This window comes from Mixophyes fleayi, chromosome 4 (assembly GCF_038048845.1).
Source record: "Mixophyes fleayi isolate aMixFle1 chromosome 4, aMixFle1.hap1, whole genome shotgun sequence".
NCBI lineage: Eukaryota > Metazoa > Chordata > Amphibia > Anura > Limnodynastidae > Mixophyes > Mixophyes fleayi.
The window spans coordinates 23,222,695-23,242,669 of record NC_134405.1 but is presented as its reverse complement, the minus strand read 5'-3'; the positions used below and the strand labels follow the sequence as shown (position 1 = coordinate 23,242,669).

The following is a 19,975-nucleotide window of genomic DNA, read 5'->3' as shown; positions in this document are numbered from 1 at the left end:
AAATTATTTACTTAGGAAGCAATTTGGCTAATGGTATCCAAACTTTATAGCACATCCAAAAGTCAGTTTCATCACTCTTGGAATCACTTTTCACTTCTCTAGATGATGCACATTCCATCAAAATTATTTTAAAAATCGTTTAAAATACTTTGTTTTTAATAACCATGTAGAACTCTGTGTCGCTGGTCCTCATATCAACAAAATACATAGGACTTGCTCCTAATTCTAACACAAATCCTCCGATAGAAATCTCCATAGATAGGTATAGAAAATGGTGTCATCACTCCTAAGGTTTGTGCACTTTAGGAAAAAAATTCTTAGTTTGTTGAACGTGATTATTTCAATGACCTGGTGGTGGTGGTGGTGGAGGAGGAGGTGCATTTAAGGACACGTTCTCACCTTTACCTGTGGGGACGCAGAATTATTCCCCCTGCAACAGAACCTGATTATTCCATCAGCATAGACGAGATGTAGACCAATGTCAATTAGGCATTTTGCAGCTTCAAGTTGCACTTTGGCAGATTTCTAGGTGCACTTTGAACAACTTAATAAAAACATTCTAAAACATAAACATTACACATGTAAAAAAGATGTCCAGATGGCCACTCACTCTCATGAATCATTGAAGCCATGAATAAGGATAAAACAAGAATTATTTTCAGCAAAAAAATTAGAAACTTTAGAATAATGAATTGGATTATCCTAAATTCGAAATAGGTTTGACTGTATTGTGACAGCTTTAATGTTTGTACCCTAAACATTTTCCATCGGAATCGCAAACCCTTATATATACTGTAGTTCCATTGTTGTTATTTTCAAGGACCAGGATGTGCGCGTGCACCTTGAATAGTATTTCCAGTCCCTAATTTATTACCCAAAAGTTAAATTGTCTTTGAGTTATATGATCATTATTGTTAGCAGATACCATTCAAACTACTTAATAAAAAGTAAGAGAAAATTAAGGAATAAAAAAAATCTAATATATTCTTTTATTTATCCTTAAGGTTCAGTTTGGACTACTTTCATAAGGCTCAGACCCTTATACACACCATTGAACAGATCAACAAGGATCCCAATATTCTCTCAAATGTAACATTAGGGTTCCAGATTTATGACACATGTAATGTACCACATTATGAACTACAAGGAGCTTTACAATTCTTAACTGAGAGCACCACACTCTCCAACAACCGGTGTAATACTAGATCATCCTTCAGTGCAGTGATTGGATCCATACTTTCTGCAAACTCAATTATATTGGCTAATGTTTTGGGGGCTTTCAGGTACCCACAGGTAAGATGTTTTGAAGAATGTGTATTTAATAACCATCAAATGATCTTTACTATTGTAAAAAAGCAAACAAAAAACTGTATGTGCCAACCACATGTATTTTAAGTGAAACTTCTTTGTGTTGTCTTGCAAGCCAGAGGATAGCAAAGGTTGTGGGTGAACAAGTTGTGCAGGATCACAAGTCAGGAGAGGGCACAGGTGTGTGGATGCACAAATCAGAGGAGGGCAAAGGTACGTGAGAGCACGAGTCATTAAAGGCACAGGTGTGTGGCAGCAAAAGTTAGGACAGGGCACAGGTGTGTGGGTGCACGAACAAGGAGGGCACAGGTGTGCTGGAGCAAAAGTCAGAGGAGGGCACACTACTGTTCCCCAACTGCCACATCCTCTCTACACCCAGCTGAACCAGTTCACCCTACCATATCTCCTCTATACCCTGCTGTCCCACCTCCCCCTACCATATCCCCTCTACATTCTGCTGTCCCAGCTCCACATGCAATATTCCACCCTGCTGACTTCTCCTTGATGAATCCCTTCTACGACCTGTTGTCTGAACTCAACCTCTAACCACTGCTGTCCTGGCTTCCCCCTAACATATTCTTTCTACAGCCTGCTGTCCAAGTTCCCCTCCCATGTCCCCTCTATACCCTGCCATTCCCCCTATTATATCTACTCTACATACTGCTGCCCAAACTTTCCCTTACCACATCCCCTCTATATGCTGCTGTCCCAGCCCTTCCCCTACCAATTTCCTTCTTTCTTAACTGCCCACTTCTTTATTCTCTCTACACCCTGCTGTCCCAGCTCCTCCCTACTATGTTCCCTCTACAGGGGAGGGCTGGTAAATTTCAGCCCGTGGTGCAAGGCTCGACCCGGCAGACTATCTTAAAGGAAAAAATGCAAGTGGCCAAGTGAGACAGCCCAAGGTAGCCCATTATGGGACCATCCCAGCGGCAGATCCCCCCCTGCCCCCCAGGCCAGCCTGCCCCTGCCCCTCTACATACTGCTGTCCCAGCTGAACACCTATCAAGTCGCTGCTATAAATTGCTGTCCAAACACTCCCCAGCATATCCACTCTAAATACTGCTGTTCCAGCTCCCAACCCTACATAATTTTCCCAGCACACATCTTTAATCACCATTCCACCTCTACTGCAACACCTGCACAGACCCACAAATGTCGCACCTGGCAGCATGTTTGCCATGTAAATATCTCCAGGACCGATATAATATCCTCTGCATGTTTAACACAATAACATTGTACCTGCTGCGGGCCTAGAACTCCCTGGTTCCCTGTGAAAGCCAAATCACTCAGTCAGTAATCATGCAGTGACTATCTGAAAATCCCACAACTGAGATTCACCACACAAACTCCTTGAGTGAACTAATCACTGTCCTCACTTGTGCTTTGTCCCATCTCGATACACCCTCCAATGGTAGTCTTTGAAAGCATATCATGACTGTACAGGTCAGTGATTGGATATTGTTGGTGCTCCAGCAGAGGAGGAGAGAGTGGCTCAGGCATGGCCAGGACTCTGCCTCCGAGGTGTAAATAGGACGGAAGGCACCGGGGTACAAGAAAGTGATCTATAATAGTCTGGACAGGAGTATAAGCCTGCCTCTGGGAGCTCTCCCTAACTGGACTACCACCTTGTAAGCACTCTCTACTGAAACACTGCAACAGTTCAGAGGACTCACATAGGGGAAGTACATGATGTCACTTTCATTACACATTTTCATCTACATGAAAGCTTTTCAATGAGTGCCACTAAAAAAGTATTACTTAAGTAATTCACTATATCCAACAAGTAAATATGATTAATAGAATAGGGACATATTTTCAGTGCAGCAATATAATACTTGTATTGGTAACACTTTTTTATCTCTGTTTTTTGGGCTACTTGATGGACGTGCTTCTGAATCGCAGTCAATGATATTATAGACAGAAGGTCATTCTCAGAATAGAGCCATAGGAATACAAAGCTGATCCATGTTAATAAAAATCTTAAAGGGCCACCACCTGGTTCAATGATGTCACTTACCTGGGGTTTAGCATTCTGGCTACATGGTGGGTTCCCTGACCTCACAGAGTGTAGTAAGCAGACCAAACAAGTAGCTTGAACCTTAGATCTCAGCTAAGTAATCTTTTTGAACAGGGTTATAGCCAGGATTCTCTACCCCAAACTGAATTATCCTTTAAACACAAAATAATGTAATGTAATGTAAGATCTACTTTGACCGAATGTGCCCTAAATTTTACAGACTCATCTTCAGTGTTTAGGATAGATATGTGACAGTGGATAGGGGGCATGGCCTAGGCAAGCCGTTGTCTTGGTCATGTCCCCAAGGGGCTGCCTAGCGATCGGGACTATCCCACTGAAATCAGGACAGTTGGGAGGTATGATATCAGGCTTGGATGGGATTGCTTCATATTGGTTTTTTTTTTTCAGTTTTTCATCCAAAATTTCGGCAAAGTAGCTGCATTTAACATATTGTTATACTGAATATATTGTTATTTGATTATTTCAATGGGTTCAATAGACTAAGGTGACCTAATCAAACAACTGACAAAGCAATAAATGTACCTTGTAATGCTGAAGCACATTAAATATATTGGAGGTGGTGAGTTTATTGAGAAGCAATCCCATGATCACACCCTTGTTTAAAAGGTGCTAAAACATGATCCATTTGTAATTCTTTAACCCAGATTTCCTAACCAATGGTAGATGTACCTACTGGGGTACCTCACATCGATTTAATGGGTCAGAGGTTGTAAAATTTAAAGCAAGCTAACAGATTATGAAAAAAACATGTAAAAAGAAAATTAAATTGGGAAAATTGTAAACAATAATATGGATAGTAAAATGGTAGAGCAGAAGCCCCTATTGTATAAAACTAATGTATGATGTGTATTGCACATATTGTTATCTGGTTAGTTCAGTGTAATCAATAGTCTAGGGTAACGTAAAACATGTGTACTTTTGTCCCACTACTGATCTCCTAGATGCCATATGCGGCTCTCATCTGAACCCCTCTTATGGCTGATCTTTCCAGAGATAAACTTTTCCAGCTGGTGAAGTTGGACAGTGCAGTGTAAAGTTAAATGTATACTGTGCTTGGGTATGCAATGCACTGAGCTCAATAATACCCTTTGCCTCTAACTACACTGTACTTCAGTTGTGGTATAAGAGTGGACGGACTGGAAAGGAGCACCAAGGGCATCTCCTCAAGTCACAAAGGTTTTGGTCACTTTTCTTATTAACAAATCATACTCTGTCTGTACATTAACAACATTATTATACAGCCCCCAACATTGGGATTTGATCCTTAACTTGACACTGTAGAGTGCATTCTGGGCCAGTAAGGAAGAACCCACCTAATCTTTTCCCGGTGCCTTAACTGCCATCCTAGTGCTAGAATCCCTGTACTATTCCCCACTGTGGTTTTGAGTCATGAGGTTATAATGAACCCATTCTTGTGGGTTCTTTATAGACTCACTAATAGCAGTGTGGGGCTAGAGTAATGTCTACCAAATATTGCTGCAAGGGTGTGGGAGGGGAAAAGTAAATGTACCCTATTTTTAGTAGGGCAGGGTGGGATGTAGGACAAATACTACTTTAGGCTTGGAGCCTCATTTACTCATGGAGTGGAATGCTGGCAGGGTTACTGATAACAGCCTCCAGTTTTGGGAACTAGGTTTACTATTCTACAAGACTTTGAATGTTTGTTTATTTATTCAGGAAATATACTAAGAGTCAAGTATGCTTTGAATACAGGGCATTCACATTCCTTATTGAGTTTCTGAACCATTGGCAGGCTTCTGGCTGTAGATCAAAGGTACTTTGGGGGGTAAGAAATCTGTTTAGATTATTGAGTAACTTGTCCGTAATGCAGCAACTTGTCACAGAATTGGGAAACTGGACCTATGGAACAATAAATAAGAGGAATGTGGAGCAGACAGAATAGACAGATTATGTGGACTGTAAAGGAAAATGAATGAGAGGGTGGATCCAGAGAGTTTGGCTCAGAAGGTGAAGGGTGGAAAAATAGGTCATCTACTCCTCCACTTGTATCCGTATAGAGATGGGAGTGTGTGTGAATGAGAGTTCCCTGAAGGAAAAAATTAATCTGTCAGCAATTTCGTGAATTTGGATGACTTTAGCAGATTGACATGAAATTTTACAAAATGATAGCGCAGAATTTAGTAAGGAGGCAAACGGTTTATCAATGACCGGGGCACTGCAGGGGCCTGATTCATCAAGGTACGCAAGCGCATATGCATCTGTGTTTCATACTTTGAGTGACGCAAACCGTTATATTTGCGTTGGAGTTTGAGATTGAGTTGACTTTGAGTACCGTATCTGCTCTGTTTGCGCTGCGTATGTGGTGTTATACATAGCTCAAGTCCCGTTTAGCAGATGCGGATGTGTTTGCGTACCTTGATGAATCAGGCCCCAGATTATGAAATTGACTTCAACTAAACTTGCATATAACCCCTTCTTCACATACTGGAGTAAATGTGATATTTTATTACACATTGATGGGGGAGATTTTATATGAGTGTGCTCAAACAGGCCATTTCAATTCTGGCTATAGTTATGCCTCACCAAAATAAGAAATAGCATACCCCACAAAAAATTAAATAAATTCATTATCAATAGCTGTCTTGTCAGACAGATAATTGTGAGTGTCTAATAGCCAGAGGGCTCATACATTTCATTAATGACCTCTCTGAATATTGCAGGACTTTAAGTGTTTTGATGTAAATTGTCAGCAGTAGAGTTGGGCATTTGGTACTCATGTTTTCATAGGTCTTATCTTCTGTATATTCTGGTACTCCTTGGCAACTTTAGCAGAGCCACTAATCTTCCATTTCTTCTACAAGTCATGTCTGATGCGATTACGATCTGCAGTAACCAATAGAAGGTGGGCACCACAGCTCTGCATGAAGGAGCATGAATATTGCTCTAAAGTTTATGAACTCTGATGGAAAATATATCATATGTATTATAAATCAGGGACAGTTACTTCGGTTATCAATTAAATGTTCAAGAATATAATGCATGAGTGTTTAAAATCATGTTTTGACACATGTAATATCACTGTTTTCACTTTCAGATCAGTCCATATTCAAGTGTCCCTCTACTGAGTAACCAGCAGATGTTTCCATCTTTCTTCAGGACTTCTCCAAATAATAGATTGCAGTCCATGGGACTGGCTCGGATTGTTTTGAGCTTTGGCTGGACCTGGATTGGTCTTGTAGCTACAGACAACGATTATGGTCTTCTAGGAATTCAGCCAATAAAAGAAGAGATAATCAAGGCTGGAGCATGTGTAGCTTTTACTGAATATATTCGTCTAGGTCAAGCAAATCGCAATGCTCCACATATAGTCAAGGTTATTAAAGAGTCAACAGCTAAGGTTGTTATTGTATACTGTTTTGATGTTGATTTTATTCCTGTTGTGAATGAAATGTTGAAACAGAACATCACAGGGAGGATTTTTATTGGAAATCCAGGTTGGTCCAGGTCCACCTTATTATCAATAAGAAATTATTTTCAAATTTTATCTGGCACTCTCGGATTAATTGATAATTATTATGAGGTCCCAGGATTAAGTCAGTTCCTCAGCAATATACGTCCTTCTGAGTCTATGGGGGAGAACTGGGTGAACTTGTATTGGGAGAAAGTTTTCAGTTGCAAATTTCTTTATGGGAAAAACCTTACTGGTTCTTTGGAGACCCCAGTAAAAGAATGCACAGGAGAAGAAAGTTTAGATGATGTGAAGAACAGCTCCACCTACATCAACAGCTTAAAAATTTCTTTTTATACATATGATTCTGTAAATGTTCTGGCTAAAGCTTTGGAAGATCTGAAAAACTGTAAAGAGGGTGAAGGGCCATTTTCTCATGGAACCTGTGCAGGTATTTGGAATTTCAAACCGTGGCAGGTAATATATAATGGCTAAGATTAAGAAGGAAAATATTATGTTTTATATAAATACCGTGGGTCTCATTCATCTTTGAATGCAAAGTGAACGCAACTTGCATTTTTAAAACACACATGCAACTTGGAGGCGTGCATGCCCTTATACATGACATACAATAGCACTATTCAAATTCTATTGATTTGAGAGCAATTTAACCTTTTTGTACTACATCCATCTTTACACCTAATTCGCAGGAGAACACACAAGTGCGCATTTAATTAATATCAGTCATGTATCCTTTACTCCTAAACACTCATGTTTCATGACCATTACATTATGTTAACCCTTTTCAATGCATTGCCTTATCAAGCTGCACTATTCCAACTATGTCTAATTAATACACATTTGATTAGAAAAAAGCAACAAGCACAAAGGTTTTTTGAACTTCAAACTATTTTATGAAAAAAATGTTAGAAAAAAAATCTCAAAATGATTTTAACAAAATTATAAATATCTTTCCCTTGTTAAGGTAACATATTTTTTATTTTGTTTTTCTGTTTTATTTAATAAGATGTGCAAGGGTGGTGTTGGGCCAGCACATACTACATTTAAATGTCACAACATTATTACATGTTGTAAACATTTCTTTGCTCTTTGGGAGTCAATTGGTCCCACACTTTTCTAGCTCTGCAGAGTTTAGAGGTGCTACATTCATAGAAGTTTTATGACTTTATTCATCTTAGTATGAACACAGTATTAGCCAGAGGACTGCATTTTGGAGACACAAGCAGATGTATTGTAAGGGTTGCTTTAATTAAGGGCAAACATTTATTAGGCCCATTAAGCCAGAGGCCTTTTGAATAACAATATTTGTCTAAGCCTAGGCTATTAGAGATTTAGTAAACAAATAATTTCTGAGACCTAGACTTTTAAACTGGAGTTCCTTCAGGGGCTGCTCTCGGGGCTTCTCCACGTGCTTTTCTTGTAGCTCTCCCCGGGGCTCCACTTGGGGCTCCTCTCCAATGACCAAGGGATTCAGGATTCATCCCATGTTTCTTCCTGGTGCTCCTCCTGGTACTCCTCTGGGACTCCTATTGTGGCTACTTCTGGGGCTCCTCCTGGATCTTGGGTTTCTTCCTGGGACTCCACTTGGGGCTCCTCTCCAATGACCAAGGGATTCAGGATTCATCCCATGATTCCTCCTGGTGCTCCTCCTGGGAAACCTCTGGGACTCCTATTGGGGCTACTTCTGGGGCTCCTCCTGGAGCTTGGGTTTGTTTCTGCGACTCCACTTGGGGCTCCTCCCTGTATCCAGTAAGCGGCAGCATTCTGCTTTAAGAAATATGACACAGTACACACATGGAACACTACTCCATAATTGGTAATCCCCATACTGATGCTGAAACATCACTATTGCATAACAGGCCTTGTACTTTGTACAATGAAGGTTATTACACCCCACATTACTTTATGCAATACGTTCTCATTCACACCAGGAACTACATGGGACAGATCAAACTGTAATCAAACTATTCATTCTTAATTGTGAATTTTCACCTTGCAATTTCACAACTTAGGTCCACAAGGAGTTGCAGTTGCCTTGTCCTCAAGCCACTCCAGTGTTGTTGGAGTAGCCTTAAGGAGCTCTTGCTGCCATACCTACACCGCAGTATTTTTTACTGTTGCTTATGTAATGGGCTCTGGGACCCAAGCATCCATGGTGCTTGTAAGGTCCCAGAACTCTACTGTAGAAAAGCTGCTTGCCCTCATGTTTTGAAGTGATTTAGACTTTTCAACATTCTCCTCACTGTTTGGCCATGTGTGGGCATAGGTACGTATTTTGCGGATCCCATCTATACCATATATAAAATGGTATATTTCCTTTCACTTGTTCCTAAAAGAGTACCTATCATATTCCCTTCAATCACAAGAGTGGGCCAGGCAATTAGGGGTGTTTAGGGGCGTTCCAACGTCTGCGCCTTCACAAACAACAACTGGTGGCAGAATATGTCCCTGTAGACACAATATAAAGCTAGAGAGGCAATAATTGTGCCCTGCCAATTTGTGGTTGAGTCTCCATATTGGACTTGAGAAAGCAATTTTCTTGGATCTATATCTATTGGACCTTTTGGAATGTTCCATTCAGAGGAACAGACGGCTGGGTGAATCCAATCTTACACCAAGCGTAGGCAGCCCATCTTTACCTTCAGAGAGGTGGAGATTCTGGTGGAGCTTGTGGTGGAGAGCCTGCACCATGCAAGCTGGTATTCATCCACCCAAGGGAAGTACTGAATTTGGGAGGACATCACAGAGGAGGTCAATTAACTATTCTAATGACAGTAATGTAGTGACTAAATAAATCTAAGCACCCAACCAACAATGTAAATATGTCCGTATTCTCTAAATTAATCTCCACTTTCCTTTTTAACAAATTAACTTCTGAAAGCCTAGCACCCTGGACTGCAACCTTGTCAGTCTATTGAATAATCTGGCCATTTAAGCAAGATTACTATGTATTTTCTGTGATGATCCCTTAGAGAATAAGTTATAAATGGGTGCAATGAATGCATAGCTAAAATTGCCATACAGCCAAAGATAGGAAGTTTGCACTGTATGCACATTGTCAAATCATCTGTTGTAATATATTTCTATAAATGACTCCACATGTACACACTTGATTCAATAAATGGACATTTCTCATGTAGAATTACTAATGTGTGTTATGAAATATACTTAAATGATGCAAAAAGATGGATGCTATTGACAAATACATACATTTTATGTTATATTTACTTCCATTATGTTAGGTGGATGCATGTGAGGTTGAATGGGACCCCATAGGCTAGGACACTCGTGACGGGGCAAAGAAACAACAGGCATGTTAATCTATGGATAGTGGCAATCAGTCAATGTTTCTCTTTCATAAAAAGTAAAACCAATGCAGTATTGCTCCAAAAAATGGATCATTTTGGAAACACACATAGAATGATCCATACCACTTTGTAGAGACTAACCAGTGTCATTATGTTGGGAATCCACTTGTTGTTCCTCCTTCCCCTGTGACTCCTATTACTCCTCTTGCCGTTATGATGCCTATTTCCCCTTCTGCCCCTGTGGCACCTATTGCCCCTCCTGTCCATGTGGCTCCTTATTTCTCTCTTGCCCCTGTGGCACCTTTTGCCCTTCCTCCCCCTGTTTCACCTTCTGCATTGTGACCCGGATGCAGCTCCATTCAAGCAATACAGGCAATATTGGGCAAGGGGGCAAGCGAGTGCATAAATGAAAATGATTTTTGTGCGATTCACTAGTGTTAGTGTTTGTCACTATTTTGCCTGTTTGTTCAACTAAAAGCACTGTTTTGAAAAAAATGGTTTCCTTGGTTATTTGTCCACTTTTTGTAAGCATTTCAATTTATGCAAACTTAAAAGGTCTTTAAATGTAAAATAAGATGAAAATACATGTGCCTTGAAGACTGAATAAACTTAAGACTCTGGAGGACTAGAACCAACGTCATCTAACCCCTTCCCAGCAACCTCAGCCTCTTCCACCTATGGAACCCACTCCGCATTGGCAATATTGTGCAGAATTTCCGTATCCATTGTAGATTTTGAAGTCCCCTTTGAAATTAGACATTATAGATTAGCATACTTACAGCTAGCAATGCTTGGTCCATCCTAATTTTAAGACAGTATAAAAAAGCATGAAATGACATTTATAAAGTTAAAATTATAATGGACAGTATGTATAAACTGCATCACACAGACAAGACACTTCTAACATTTTAAAACATAAAAACGCATTGTGTATACAACTATGTTTAAACATTTGAAACAATGCAGTGCAATGAAAATTGTCAATTCAATAGGTGCATTTTTTAATTCTCACAATGAACTAAATTTTTTACATCAACAATTTTTATAAAGTTTTATCCAGTATTTTGGTTACAGAAAGTAACAAGGGAGAGGAGATTAAACAATAGGGAGAAACAGGTGGTACAGAGTAGGGAAGGAACATAACAACTTCACAATCTGCAATTCGCATACTACATAACCACAGCAATGATACTTCACATAGAATCTCCTTGAAGTTGAGATCTTCAGACTCGCTCCTTGCTGAATAAGGCCTTTTATGTTTGGCAGTTGCATAGTTGAATAAAATATAGCATCATTGGTTTAGTAACAACCAAGCTAATTTCACTCTACATAATGTTCATTAAGTTTTATCCTGAAGCCTCATTTACTAGAAACAATGATAGTGTGAAACTACTTTTGGCTTTGTTTCAATGACAATTTAATTGTACATTTTATGTTGACTGCTTAGTTTGACCTTTTTAGTTTTAATCAATATTCTGAACAAGAACCATTTGTGTAATATTAAGTAGATATAATTTATTTTTTTATTACTGTCAATAAATGATCTTCTTCTTATTCTCCCACAATTCACAGCTCACACACTATATCCGGAAAGTCAGGCTCAAAATAAGTAGTGGTTATTATATTAACTTTGATAAGAATGGAAACCTACCTGTAGACTATAATATTGTGAACTGGCAACTGAGTCCAGAAGGGACTGTACAGCAAATTCAGATTGGCAATTATAGTACTGCAGCATTTCCTGATCAAGCTCTGACCATCAACTCAAGCCTGTTGCTGTGGCCTACGGGAGGTCATCAGGTGAGAGTCCAGATAAAACTCCAGATCATCTGTACAGATGTTCTCACCTAAAAATGTTTATCGTCTAGTCTTTTATGTGAATGATACTGAATGTATGTGAATCAAGCAGTTAATTGGAAGTAAACAAGTAGGCATCTATTTTGTATGTCAAATGATCTAGGAAAATAACCTAAAAACCACCTGCCTAATATTGTGTAGGTCCCCCCTTGTGTCATTAAAACAACAGACCTCTGAAGGTATCCTATGGAATCTGGCACCCAGACATTGGCAGCAGATACTTTAAGTGCTGTAAGATGCAAGGTGGGACCTCTATGGCTCGGACGTTTTTCCAGCTCATCCCACAGATACTCAAATAGATTGAGACCAGGGGAACTCTTGAACTGTTTGCCATGTTTCTTAAACCATTCCTGAACAATTTTTGCAGTATGGCAGGCGCATTATCCTGCCGAAAAAAGCCACTGCCATTAACAGCCGACCACATGGTTCATAAAACCAACATAATTCATCAAACCAGGCCACCTTTTTCCATTGTTTCATGATCCAGTACTCACATGCCCATTGTAAGCGCTTTTGGCAGTAGACAGGGTTCAACATAGGCACTCTGACAGGTTCTGACAACGTTCTATCATAGCCAGCATTAACTTTTTCAGCAATTTGTGCTACAGTAGCTCTTATGTGGGATTGGACCAAGTGAGCTAGCCTTCGCTCCTCACGAGCATCAATGAGACTTGGGCATCCATAACCCTGTTTCTGGTTACTGATTGACCTTCCTTTCACCACTTTTTGTAGGTACTAATCATTGCATACCGGGAACACCCCGCAAGACCTCTTGTTTTGGAGATGCTCTGACCCAGTCATCTAGCCATCCCAATTCGGCCATTGTCAAAGTCGTTCAGCTGCATACACTTGTCCATTTTTTCTGCTTCCAATACATAATCTTCAAGACCTGACAGTTCACTTGCTGCTTAATATATCCCACCCATTGACAGATGCCATTCTAGCGAGATAATCAATGTTAATCACTTCACTATGTTGTTATTCACTAGTTTTAAAGTTGATCAGTATATATATATATATATATATATATCATCAACATTTCATCATCATCATCATCATCATCAACATTTATATAGCATCAGCGAATTCCGTTGTGCTTTATAATTCGGAACAGACAGTAATAAAACAATACTGGTTAATACATACATACAGAGAGGTAAGAGGGCCCTGCTCACAAGCTTACAATCTATTGGACAATGGGAGTTTGATACAAAAGGGCACATGCTACATCATATTGGACATTGGCCCAGCAATAATGCCAAGGTAAAAGTATTGAATGGGATGTATGATCAGTCACACAGCAATATTGGTCAGAGGGTTGTTGTCTTATGTTAGCTGTGTAGAGGTGTTAATAGGGTAATCTAGGGAGATTAAGATGGTGGTTGAGGAATATTAAAAGCTTGTCTGAAGAGGTTGGTTTACAGAGAAAGTTTGAAGACTAGAAAAACGCCTTATTGTGCGAGGGAGGAAATTCCACAAAATAGGTGGAGCCCAAAAAAAGTCCTGTAACCGGGAATGGGAGGATGTGAAGAGAGTGAAAGAGAGATGCAGCTCTTGTGCAGAACGGAGGTGTTGAGTTGGTAGATATTTTGAGAGAAGTGAGGAGATGTATGTCGGCGCAATTTTGTTGATGGCCTTGTATGTTAGTAGAAGAATTTTATATTGGATTCATTGAAGAACAGGCAAGCAATGTAGAGACTGACAGAGTAGCTTAACAGAGGAACAACAGTTTGTAAGGAAAATCTATCTAGCTGATGAGTGCAAAATAGATTGTAGAGGCTCGAGTCTGATTTTGGGAAGACCAGTAAGGAGGGAATTGCAATAGTCAATGCTAGAGATGATGAGTGCATGAATTAAGGTTTTTGCAGTGTCTTGTGAGATATGTACATATTCTGGAAATGTTTTTTTAGATGTATTTAACATGATTTAGATATAGAGTCGATGTGGGGATCAAAAGATACTTGTGAGATAAGGATTACACCTAGGCAGCGAGCTTGCAGGGTGGGATTTATGGTCATGTTGTCAACAGAAATAGAAATGTCAGGTAGGAAGCTTCTATTTTTGGATGGGAATATTATTAATTCTGTTTTTGAAAGATTTTGAGTTAGTGAGAAGACATCAAAGATGAAATAGCAGAAAGACAGTCAATAATACGAGACAACACAGATGGTGAGAGATCAGGAGAGGATAGATAGATTTGTGTATCATCTGTATAGAGATGATACTGAAACCCAAGGGAGCTTATTAGTTTTCCAAGAGAAGTGGTGTAGATAGAGAATAGCAGAGGACCTAGGACTGAGCCTTGTGGTACTCCAACTGATAAAGGAAGCAGAGCAGAGGTGGATCCAGAGAAATTAACACTGAAAGAGCGATTAGATAGGTAGGTAAGAACCAGGATAGGACAGTGCATTCAAGATTGTAGGGATTGAAGGGATTGTAGCGTTTGTATGAGAAGAGAATGGTCAACATTGTCAAATGCAGCAGAGAGACCCAGGAGAATTATAAGAGAGTAATGGCCTTTAGGTTTTGCTGTGATCAAATCATTGACAACCTTGGTCAGCACAGTCTCTGTGGAGTGTTGCTAGCTAAAGCCAGACTGAAGAGAATACAGTAGGTTGTTTGAAGTAAGAAAGTGTGTGAGGCGAATGTAGACAATTCTCTTAAGAAGCTAGGAGGGGCATGGGAGCTGAGAGATGGGGCAGTAATTTAAGAGAGAGTTTGGGTCAGAATTTTGTTCTTTCAGAATAGGAGTAATCACTGTCTGCTTGAATAGTGATGGAAAGATACCAGTAGAGAGAGATAAATGATAGATTTTAGTTAAAGGTGGAATGAGTTCAGGAGACAGGGACCTATCAATTTGTAAGGGTTTGGGATTAAGGGGGCAGGAGGTAAAGTAGGAAGAAAAGAAGAGAGTAGAAACTTCATCTTTATTTGTGGAATCAAATGAAGAGAGGGTGTCAGAGGGTGCTACAAAGGACTTGAGCTGACTGCTTGTCGAGGGAGATGATACCATTTCAAGTCTGACCTTATCAATTTTGTCCTTGAATTAAGAAGCAAGATCCTGGGCACCGATAGTAGTCGGAGGGTTTGGGGTGGGATGGTTAAGAAGAGATTTAAATGTGTTAAAAAGGCATTTGGGGTTAGAAACCTGAGCATAGATGAGAGATTGGAAGTGTGTTAGTTTTGCAGTATCGAGAGTATTTTGATAAGAGTGATAGCAGTATATATGATGAAATCATTAGAGGTACAAGATTTACGGCTGTGGGATGTGCAATAAACCATAGTTGACTGGTTAACTATGACCCCAGGTATCTCTGGATAAACAATCCAACCTATATGACAGACATATGAAGCATACCTTGATGTACTATAACACCTTGGGGCACATTCAAACAGCTGAGGACATCACAGCTACACGTCGTAACGGCCCATGGAATCTCAACACCGCGGATTTCCGTTCACGCACCCCATAGAGTGCCCGGACCTAATTGAATATGCCCCGTTGTTTACCTACACACACTGATTTCAAATGTTATCTAAAACAACACATATTTCCAGAGGGATCATAATCACATTAACACATTAATATATAATTTCCCTAATAATGCTGATTAGGATATAATAATGACATTTTGTTGGATACTTGACAGTAAATATAGTATACAGTTGTATGTGGACAATTCTATCTGTCAGGATATATGTTTGCCTCTGTCTCATGTAATAAAAAAATGCACATTTTTTGGTTGATACAATTAAAGTGTGTTGGATGCTCCTAAAATGCACAGCAATATACAGAAGCTATATAAACCCCAAGGATTATCATTAAAAAAATATTTTGTATTAAATTAGTGCATAAACTAACTAGTGTGTAACCAGAATCGTTAAAGTGATTTTGTTATTTATCGCTATCGTAAACAATGCTCCCATAACTGAGCAGATGGTACTAATGAGTCATTGTCTCTCTTGGCTATTTTTATTGTTTCTTTATCCTAGACCTGTAAAGTAATATTTAATTAAACAGCAACAAAAAAAGAACATTCATATAACAAGACTTATTATCCCCAGGTCCCTCGTTCGGTCTGCAGTGAAAGTTGTCCTCCAGGATTCAGGAAGGCTGCTAGAATAGGACAATCAACCTGCTGCTGTGATTGTGTCCAGTGTCTACAAGGAGAAATATCTAACAAGACAGGCAAGTCAAAGACTATCTGATCTGCCCAGAGGTATTAGGGATATTAGAACTGAAAAAGACATAAATATGGTGGTGGCAGTGAATAATCTATATCAAAAAGTATGTAAATGTTTCTCCAGAAGTGTGTTAGATTCAAAAATAATCCATCCAGAGGCCATGTAGTACATGTCAAGTAATGTGCAGCAGAATTGGATATTATCATCATCATCAGTTATTCATATAGCGCCACTAATTCTGCAGCGCTGTACAGAGAACTCACTCACTGCCCCATTGGAGATTACAGTCTAAATTCCCAAACACACACAGACTAGGGTCAATTTAGATAGCAGCCAATTAACCTACTAGTATGTTTTTGGAGTGTGGGAGGAAACCGGAGCACCTGGAGGAAACCCACTTAAACACGGGGAGAACATACAAACTCCACACAGATAAGGCCATGGTTGGGAATCAAGCTCATGACCCCAGTGCTGTGAGGCAGAAGTGCTAACCACTGAGCCACCGTGCTGTCCATAGGCATAAACATAAACTAATATAATGGCTTGTATATACCTCTCACCCCTCCTAGTAATTGCCATTGGTACTCAATACATTTGAGGATTGCTCATATAACTGTTTATTTGGAGATATATTACTATGAGGATCCTTATTTTAATGAGTTTATAAATGTAATCCTACTTTTGCCGTAGAACATTTTAGAGTTTGGTCTGGTGTTATTTTCACATCATCATGAAAACATGGACATTAACTATTATATAAATAAGAGATATCTGCGGATGCCAGTGACAAGAATGATCAATTCTAATGCTGTCCATTACTGATGCAAATCAACAAAAAGTGCACGAAACAGATGTTGGGATTGCGGCTTTCGGCCCCTAATTAAAATGACTCAGTTTTGGGTTTATACTTGACAATAACTTGAAGCTGAGGCCATCAATAATGAAAAGATTACTGCAGCAAAAGAACACTTCAGAACCAGCGCCACATTTCTAAGTTGTACTCGGATAACACATCGCTTTTACAATGTTTACAAAAAAGAGAGCCACGTTTCTCTGAGATGTTGTATCCAATGGCACAGTTAATAGAAAAGTGGTAGTAGTTTTAGGCAAGTTCCCGAACTGAATGGAAGAAGCTCCTCTGTGCATCAACACATTATAGTATCTAAATCTCATTTCTGAGGTTTTGCCTAATCACCCTTATGTATGTAGTGGTTTCACAAGACTGAGTTTCATCTAAGCAAATCATGTGATACTGTCCATTGAAAAAATGTCAACTAATATTGTTTCTATTAACTCACATCTAGACCATACATAGATTGGGGCATTTGTTTGAATTATAGTTGCTCCATCTGTAGCATTTGTTCCTCCTCACAATACACATATATAATATACTGTAGAGAAGAGCAAAGTTTTCAAAATTGTTCCATAGATTAATCGCCTTATATCACATTTGGCTATTGAATTTCACACAATTCACCAACACAATTTGGCCTCAAATGGTCCCAGTCCTGTCCCTACCACATCATAGGGCAGAATGACTTCACCGTCGTCATCTCAGATTTAGTAATAGACTATAAAATTGGTGAACCACAAAATTATAAATGCAGTCAGGTAGAGCGCGCCATGGTTTGTAAAGCAATAACGGACGGCGAATATGGTACTTGATTATTTTGAAAGTCAATAATACTGTAAACACAAGAACCAGGAGACTCTGGGTGCAGCTGTCAGATAACTATTCACAATGACAGCTACAAACACCTTTTTTGAATTCCTGTACTCATCACTCTGCTAAGAACAGCAATGTAGCTAGTAATCTCACTTGCACTACTGCACAGTTTTCCCCTACTATGCATCCAGCCCTTTTGTAAAATGTTTAAGTCAATCAGAACAATTCATCTCACCTGTTTGTAGCCTTTATAAGTCCATCAGTTCTTCCAAAACTTCACAGGAGAAAACGTCTTGTACTCTATCTTTCTGCTTGTGCTTTGAAGAAGATTTGTTTTGTTGGACTCTACATCACGATTCTACCTTCTCCATTCCTTTGATCTTGACTTCACTCCCTACTATTCTTCTTTCTCCGATTCCTTAAATTTAGCTTGTATCTCTCTATCTGTCCTCTCAGGACTAAGTAGCTTGGTTAGGCATGGTGTGTCTCTAATAATTAAACTAGTCAAGTGGCATCTGCCAGCATTGTGACAGGTGTGTTTTTTAAAGACATTTTGTTTATGATGAGGAGCAGAGGTGGTTAGATCTCAGAGAAACATGGAATTCCTTATGACTAATTGGCATTTATACACCAAATATTCATTACCCAGCCCAAAATTTTAAAACACCATTGTTTTCCTTTATTTTCTTTATATTCCTTATCCGTGTTGCTCTGTTGTCAATGTTATTGAAGCATGATCATCCTTTCACAACACAATAGCTTGGTGGTGTGTCCAAGCGGTAGAGAAAATAGAGGACGTGGCCAAGTCTGAAAGGGTTAATCCAGCAGAGTTTAAAGTTTCAGTAGTTATCAGAAATCAATACGGTAAAATCAGACCAGCTGTTTCCTTTCAAACATATCTGAACACATTAATGACATGTGTATATAACGGTACCATATATTTTATCTTGCAGATTCAACTAACTGCTTCAGGTGTCCTTGGGATCATTGGCCAAATCCTGAGAAATCTAGATGTCTCCTAAAATCAATGGATTTTCTTTCTTATGAAGTTTTATTGGGAGGAGGTTTAGCTACAACCAGCATAATATCCTCACTTATTCCTGCTCTTATTTTGAGGCTTTTCTTCTTGCACAGACAAACACCTATAGTGAGAGCCAATAATTACTCTCTAAGTTGTCTTCTATTATTGTCACTGTGTCTCTGCTTCTTGTGCTCTTTAGTATTTATAGGCTACCCCGACTACCTCAAGTGTCTCCTACGTCAGGTATTATTTGGCCTGGCCTTCACTTTGTGTGTCTCAAGCATTTTGGCTAAGACTATCATGGTGGTGTTTGCTTTTATGGCCACTAGACCAGGCAGCAATCTGAGGAAATGGACCAGTCCCCAAGTGTCCTACATGATTATTATTATATGTTTCCTGCTACAATTCATCTTAAGCATCACTTGGTTGTCTTTAGCTTCTCCATTTCCACAATATAACACTAATACTAAACCTGCACTCATCATTGTTGAGTGCAATGAGGGATCATCTATTGCATTCTGGACCATGTTAGGTTATCTGTTTCTTCTGGCCACCACTAGTTTCCTTGTAGCCTTCCTGGCTCGGAGACTTCCTGACAGGTTTAATGAGGCTCAGTTTATCTCTTTCAGCATGTTGGCCTTCCTCAGTGTCTGGGTGGCTTTTATCCCAGCCTCACTCAGTGCTCAGGGAAAATATACTGTGGCAATGGAAGTCTTTGCCATCTTGGCATCCAGTTGGGCTCTGGTGATCTGCATGTTTCTTCCCAAATGTTTCATCATAGTGTTCAGACCAGACAAGAACTGTCGACATCTCATAATGAAAAATAAAGACTAAAATAATATCAACAGCTCTACATAGAATAGTGCAAAATTGCAAAATAAATATGTTACACAAAGCTACATAAAAAAATTACAAAAATATATTTTTACTTATTTATGATTAGTCTCTGGATAAACATATTTATCACAAGAATGTTTAGTAATGGTGCTTTGTTTCTTACAGTATATCGGAGAAAAACAAATGTTTATGTTGGAAAATGATAAAGTTTATTTCTATTATAAGTAATCAGAGTGAAGACTCAGAGACAACATGCTAATTTGAATGACACTAGATATTTAAGGTTTTATTTAAATTTTCTCTCTTTGTATTTTTTTCAGAA

The 19,975-nt window shown here is 39.2% G+C and overlaps 1 protein-coding gene across 1 annotated transcript; it reads left to right on the top strand.

Annotated features, from left to right (window-relative positions):
• The first annotated feature begins 271 nt into the window (after nt 1-271).
• LOC142150564 (extracellular calcium-sensing receptor-like) lies at nt 272-19,650 on the top strand. The gene is made up of 7 exons (XM_075205762.1): nt 272-291; nt 1,005-1,293; nt 6,405-7,209; nt 8,792-8,940; nt 11,660-11,887; nt 16,010-16,133; nt 18,749-19,650. The coding sequence occupies exons 1-7, from the start codon at nt 272-274 to the stop codon at nt 19,648-19,650; spliced, it is 2,517 nt and encodes an 838-aa protein (XP_075061863.1).
• The last annotated feature ends 325 nt before the right edge of the window (nt 19,651-19,975 follow it).

What these genes read in the sequence shown, in the direction of transcription:
- LOC142150564 (XM_075205762.1), top strand. Translation starts at nt 272, where the DNA reads ATGGTGTCATCACTCCTAAG. An exon ending in GGGCTTTCAGGTACCCACAG is followed by an intron (nt 1,294 to 6,404) that starts GTAAGATGTTTT and finishes TTTCACTTTCAG; the next exon opens with ATCAGTCCATATTCAAGTGT. An exon ending in TTCTCATGGAACCTGTGCAG is followed by an intron (nt 7,210 to 8,791) that starts GTATTTGGAATT and finishes TTCACAACTTAG; the next exon opens with GTCCACAAGGAGTTGCAGTT.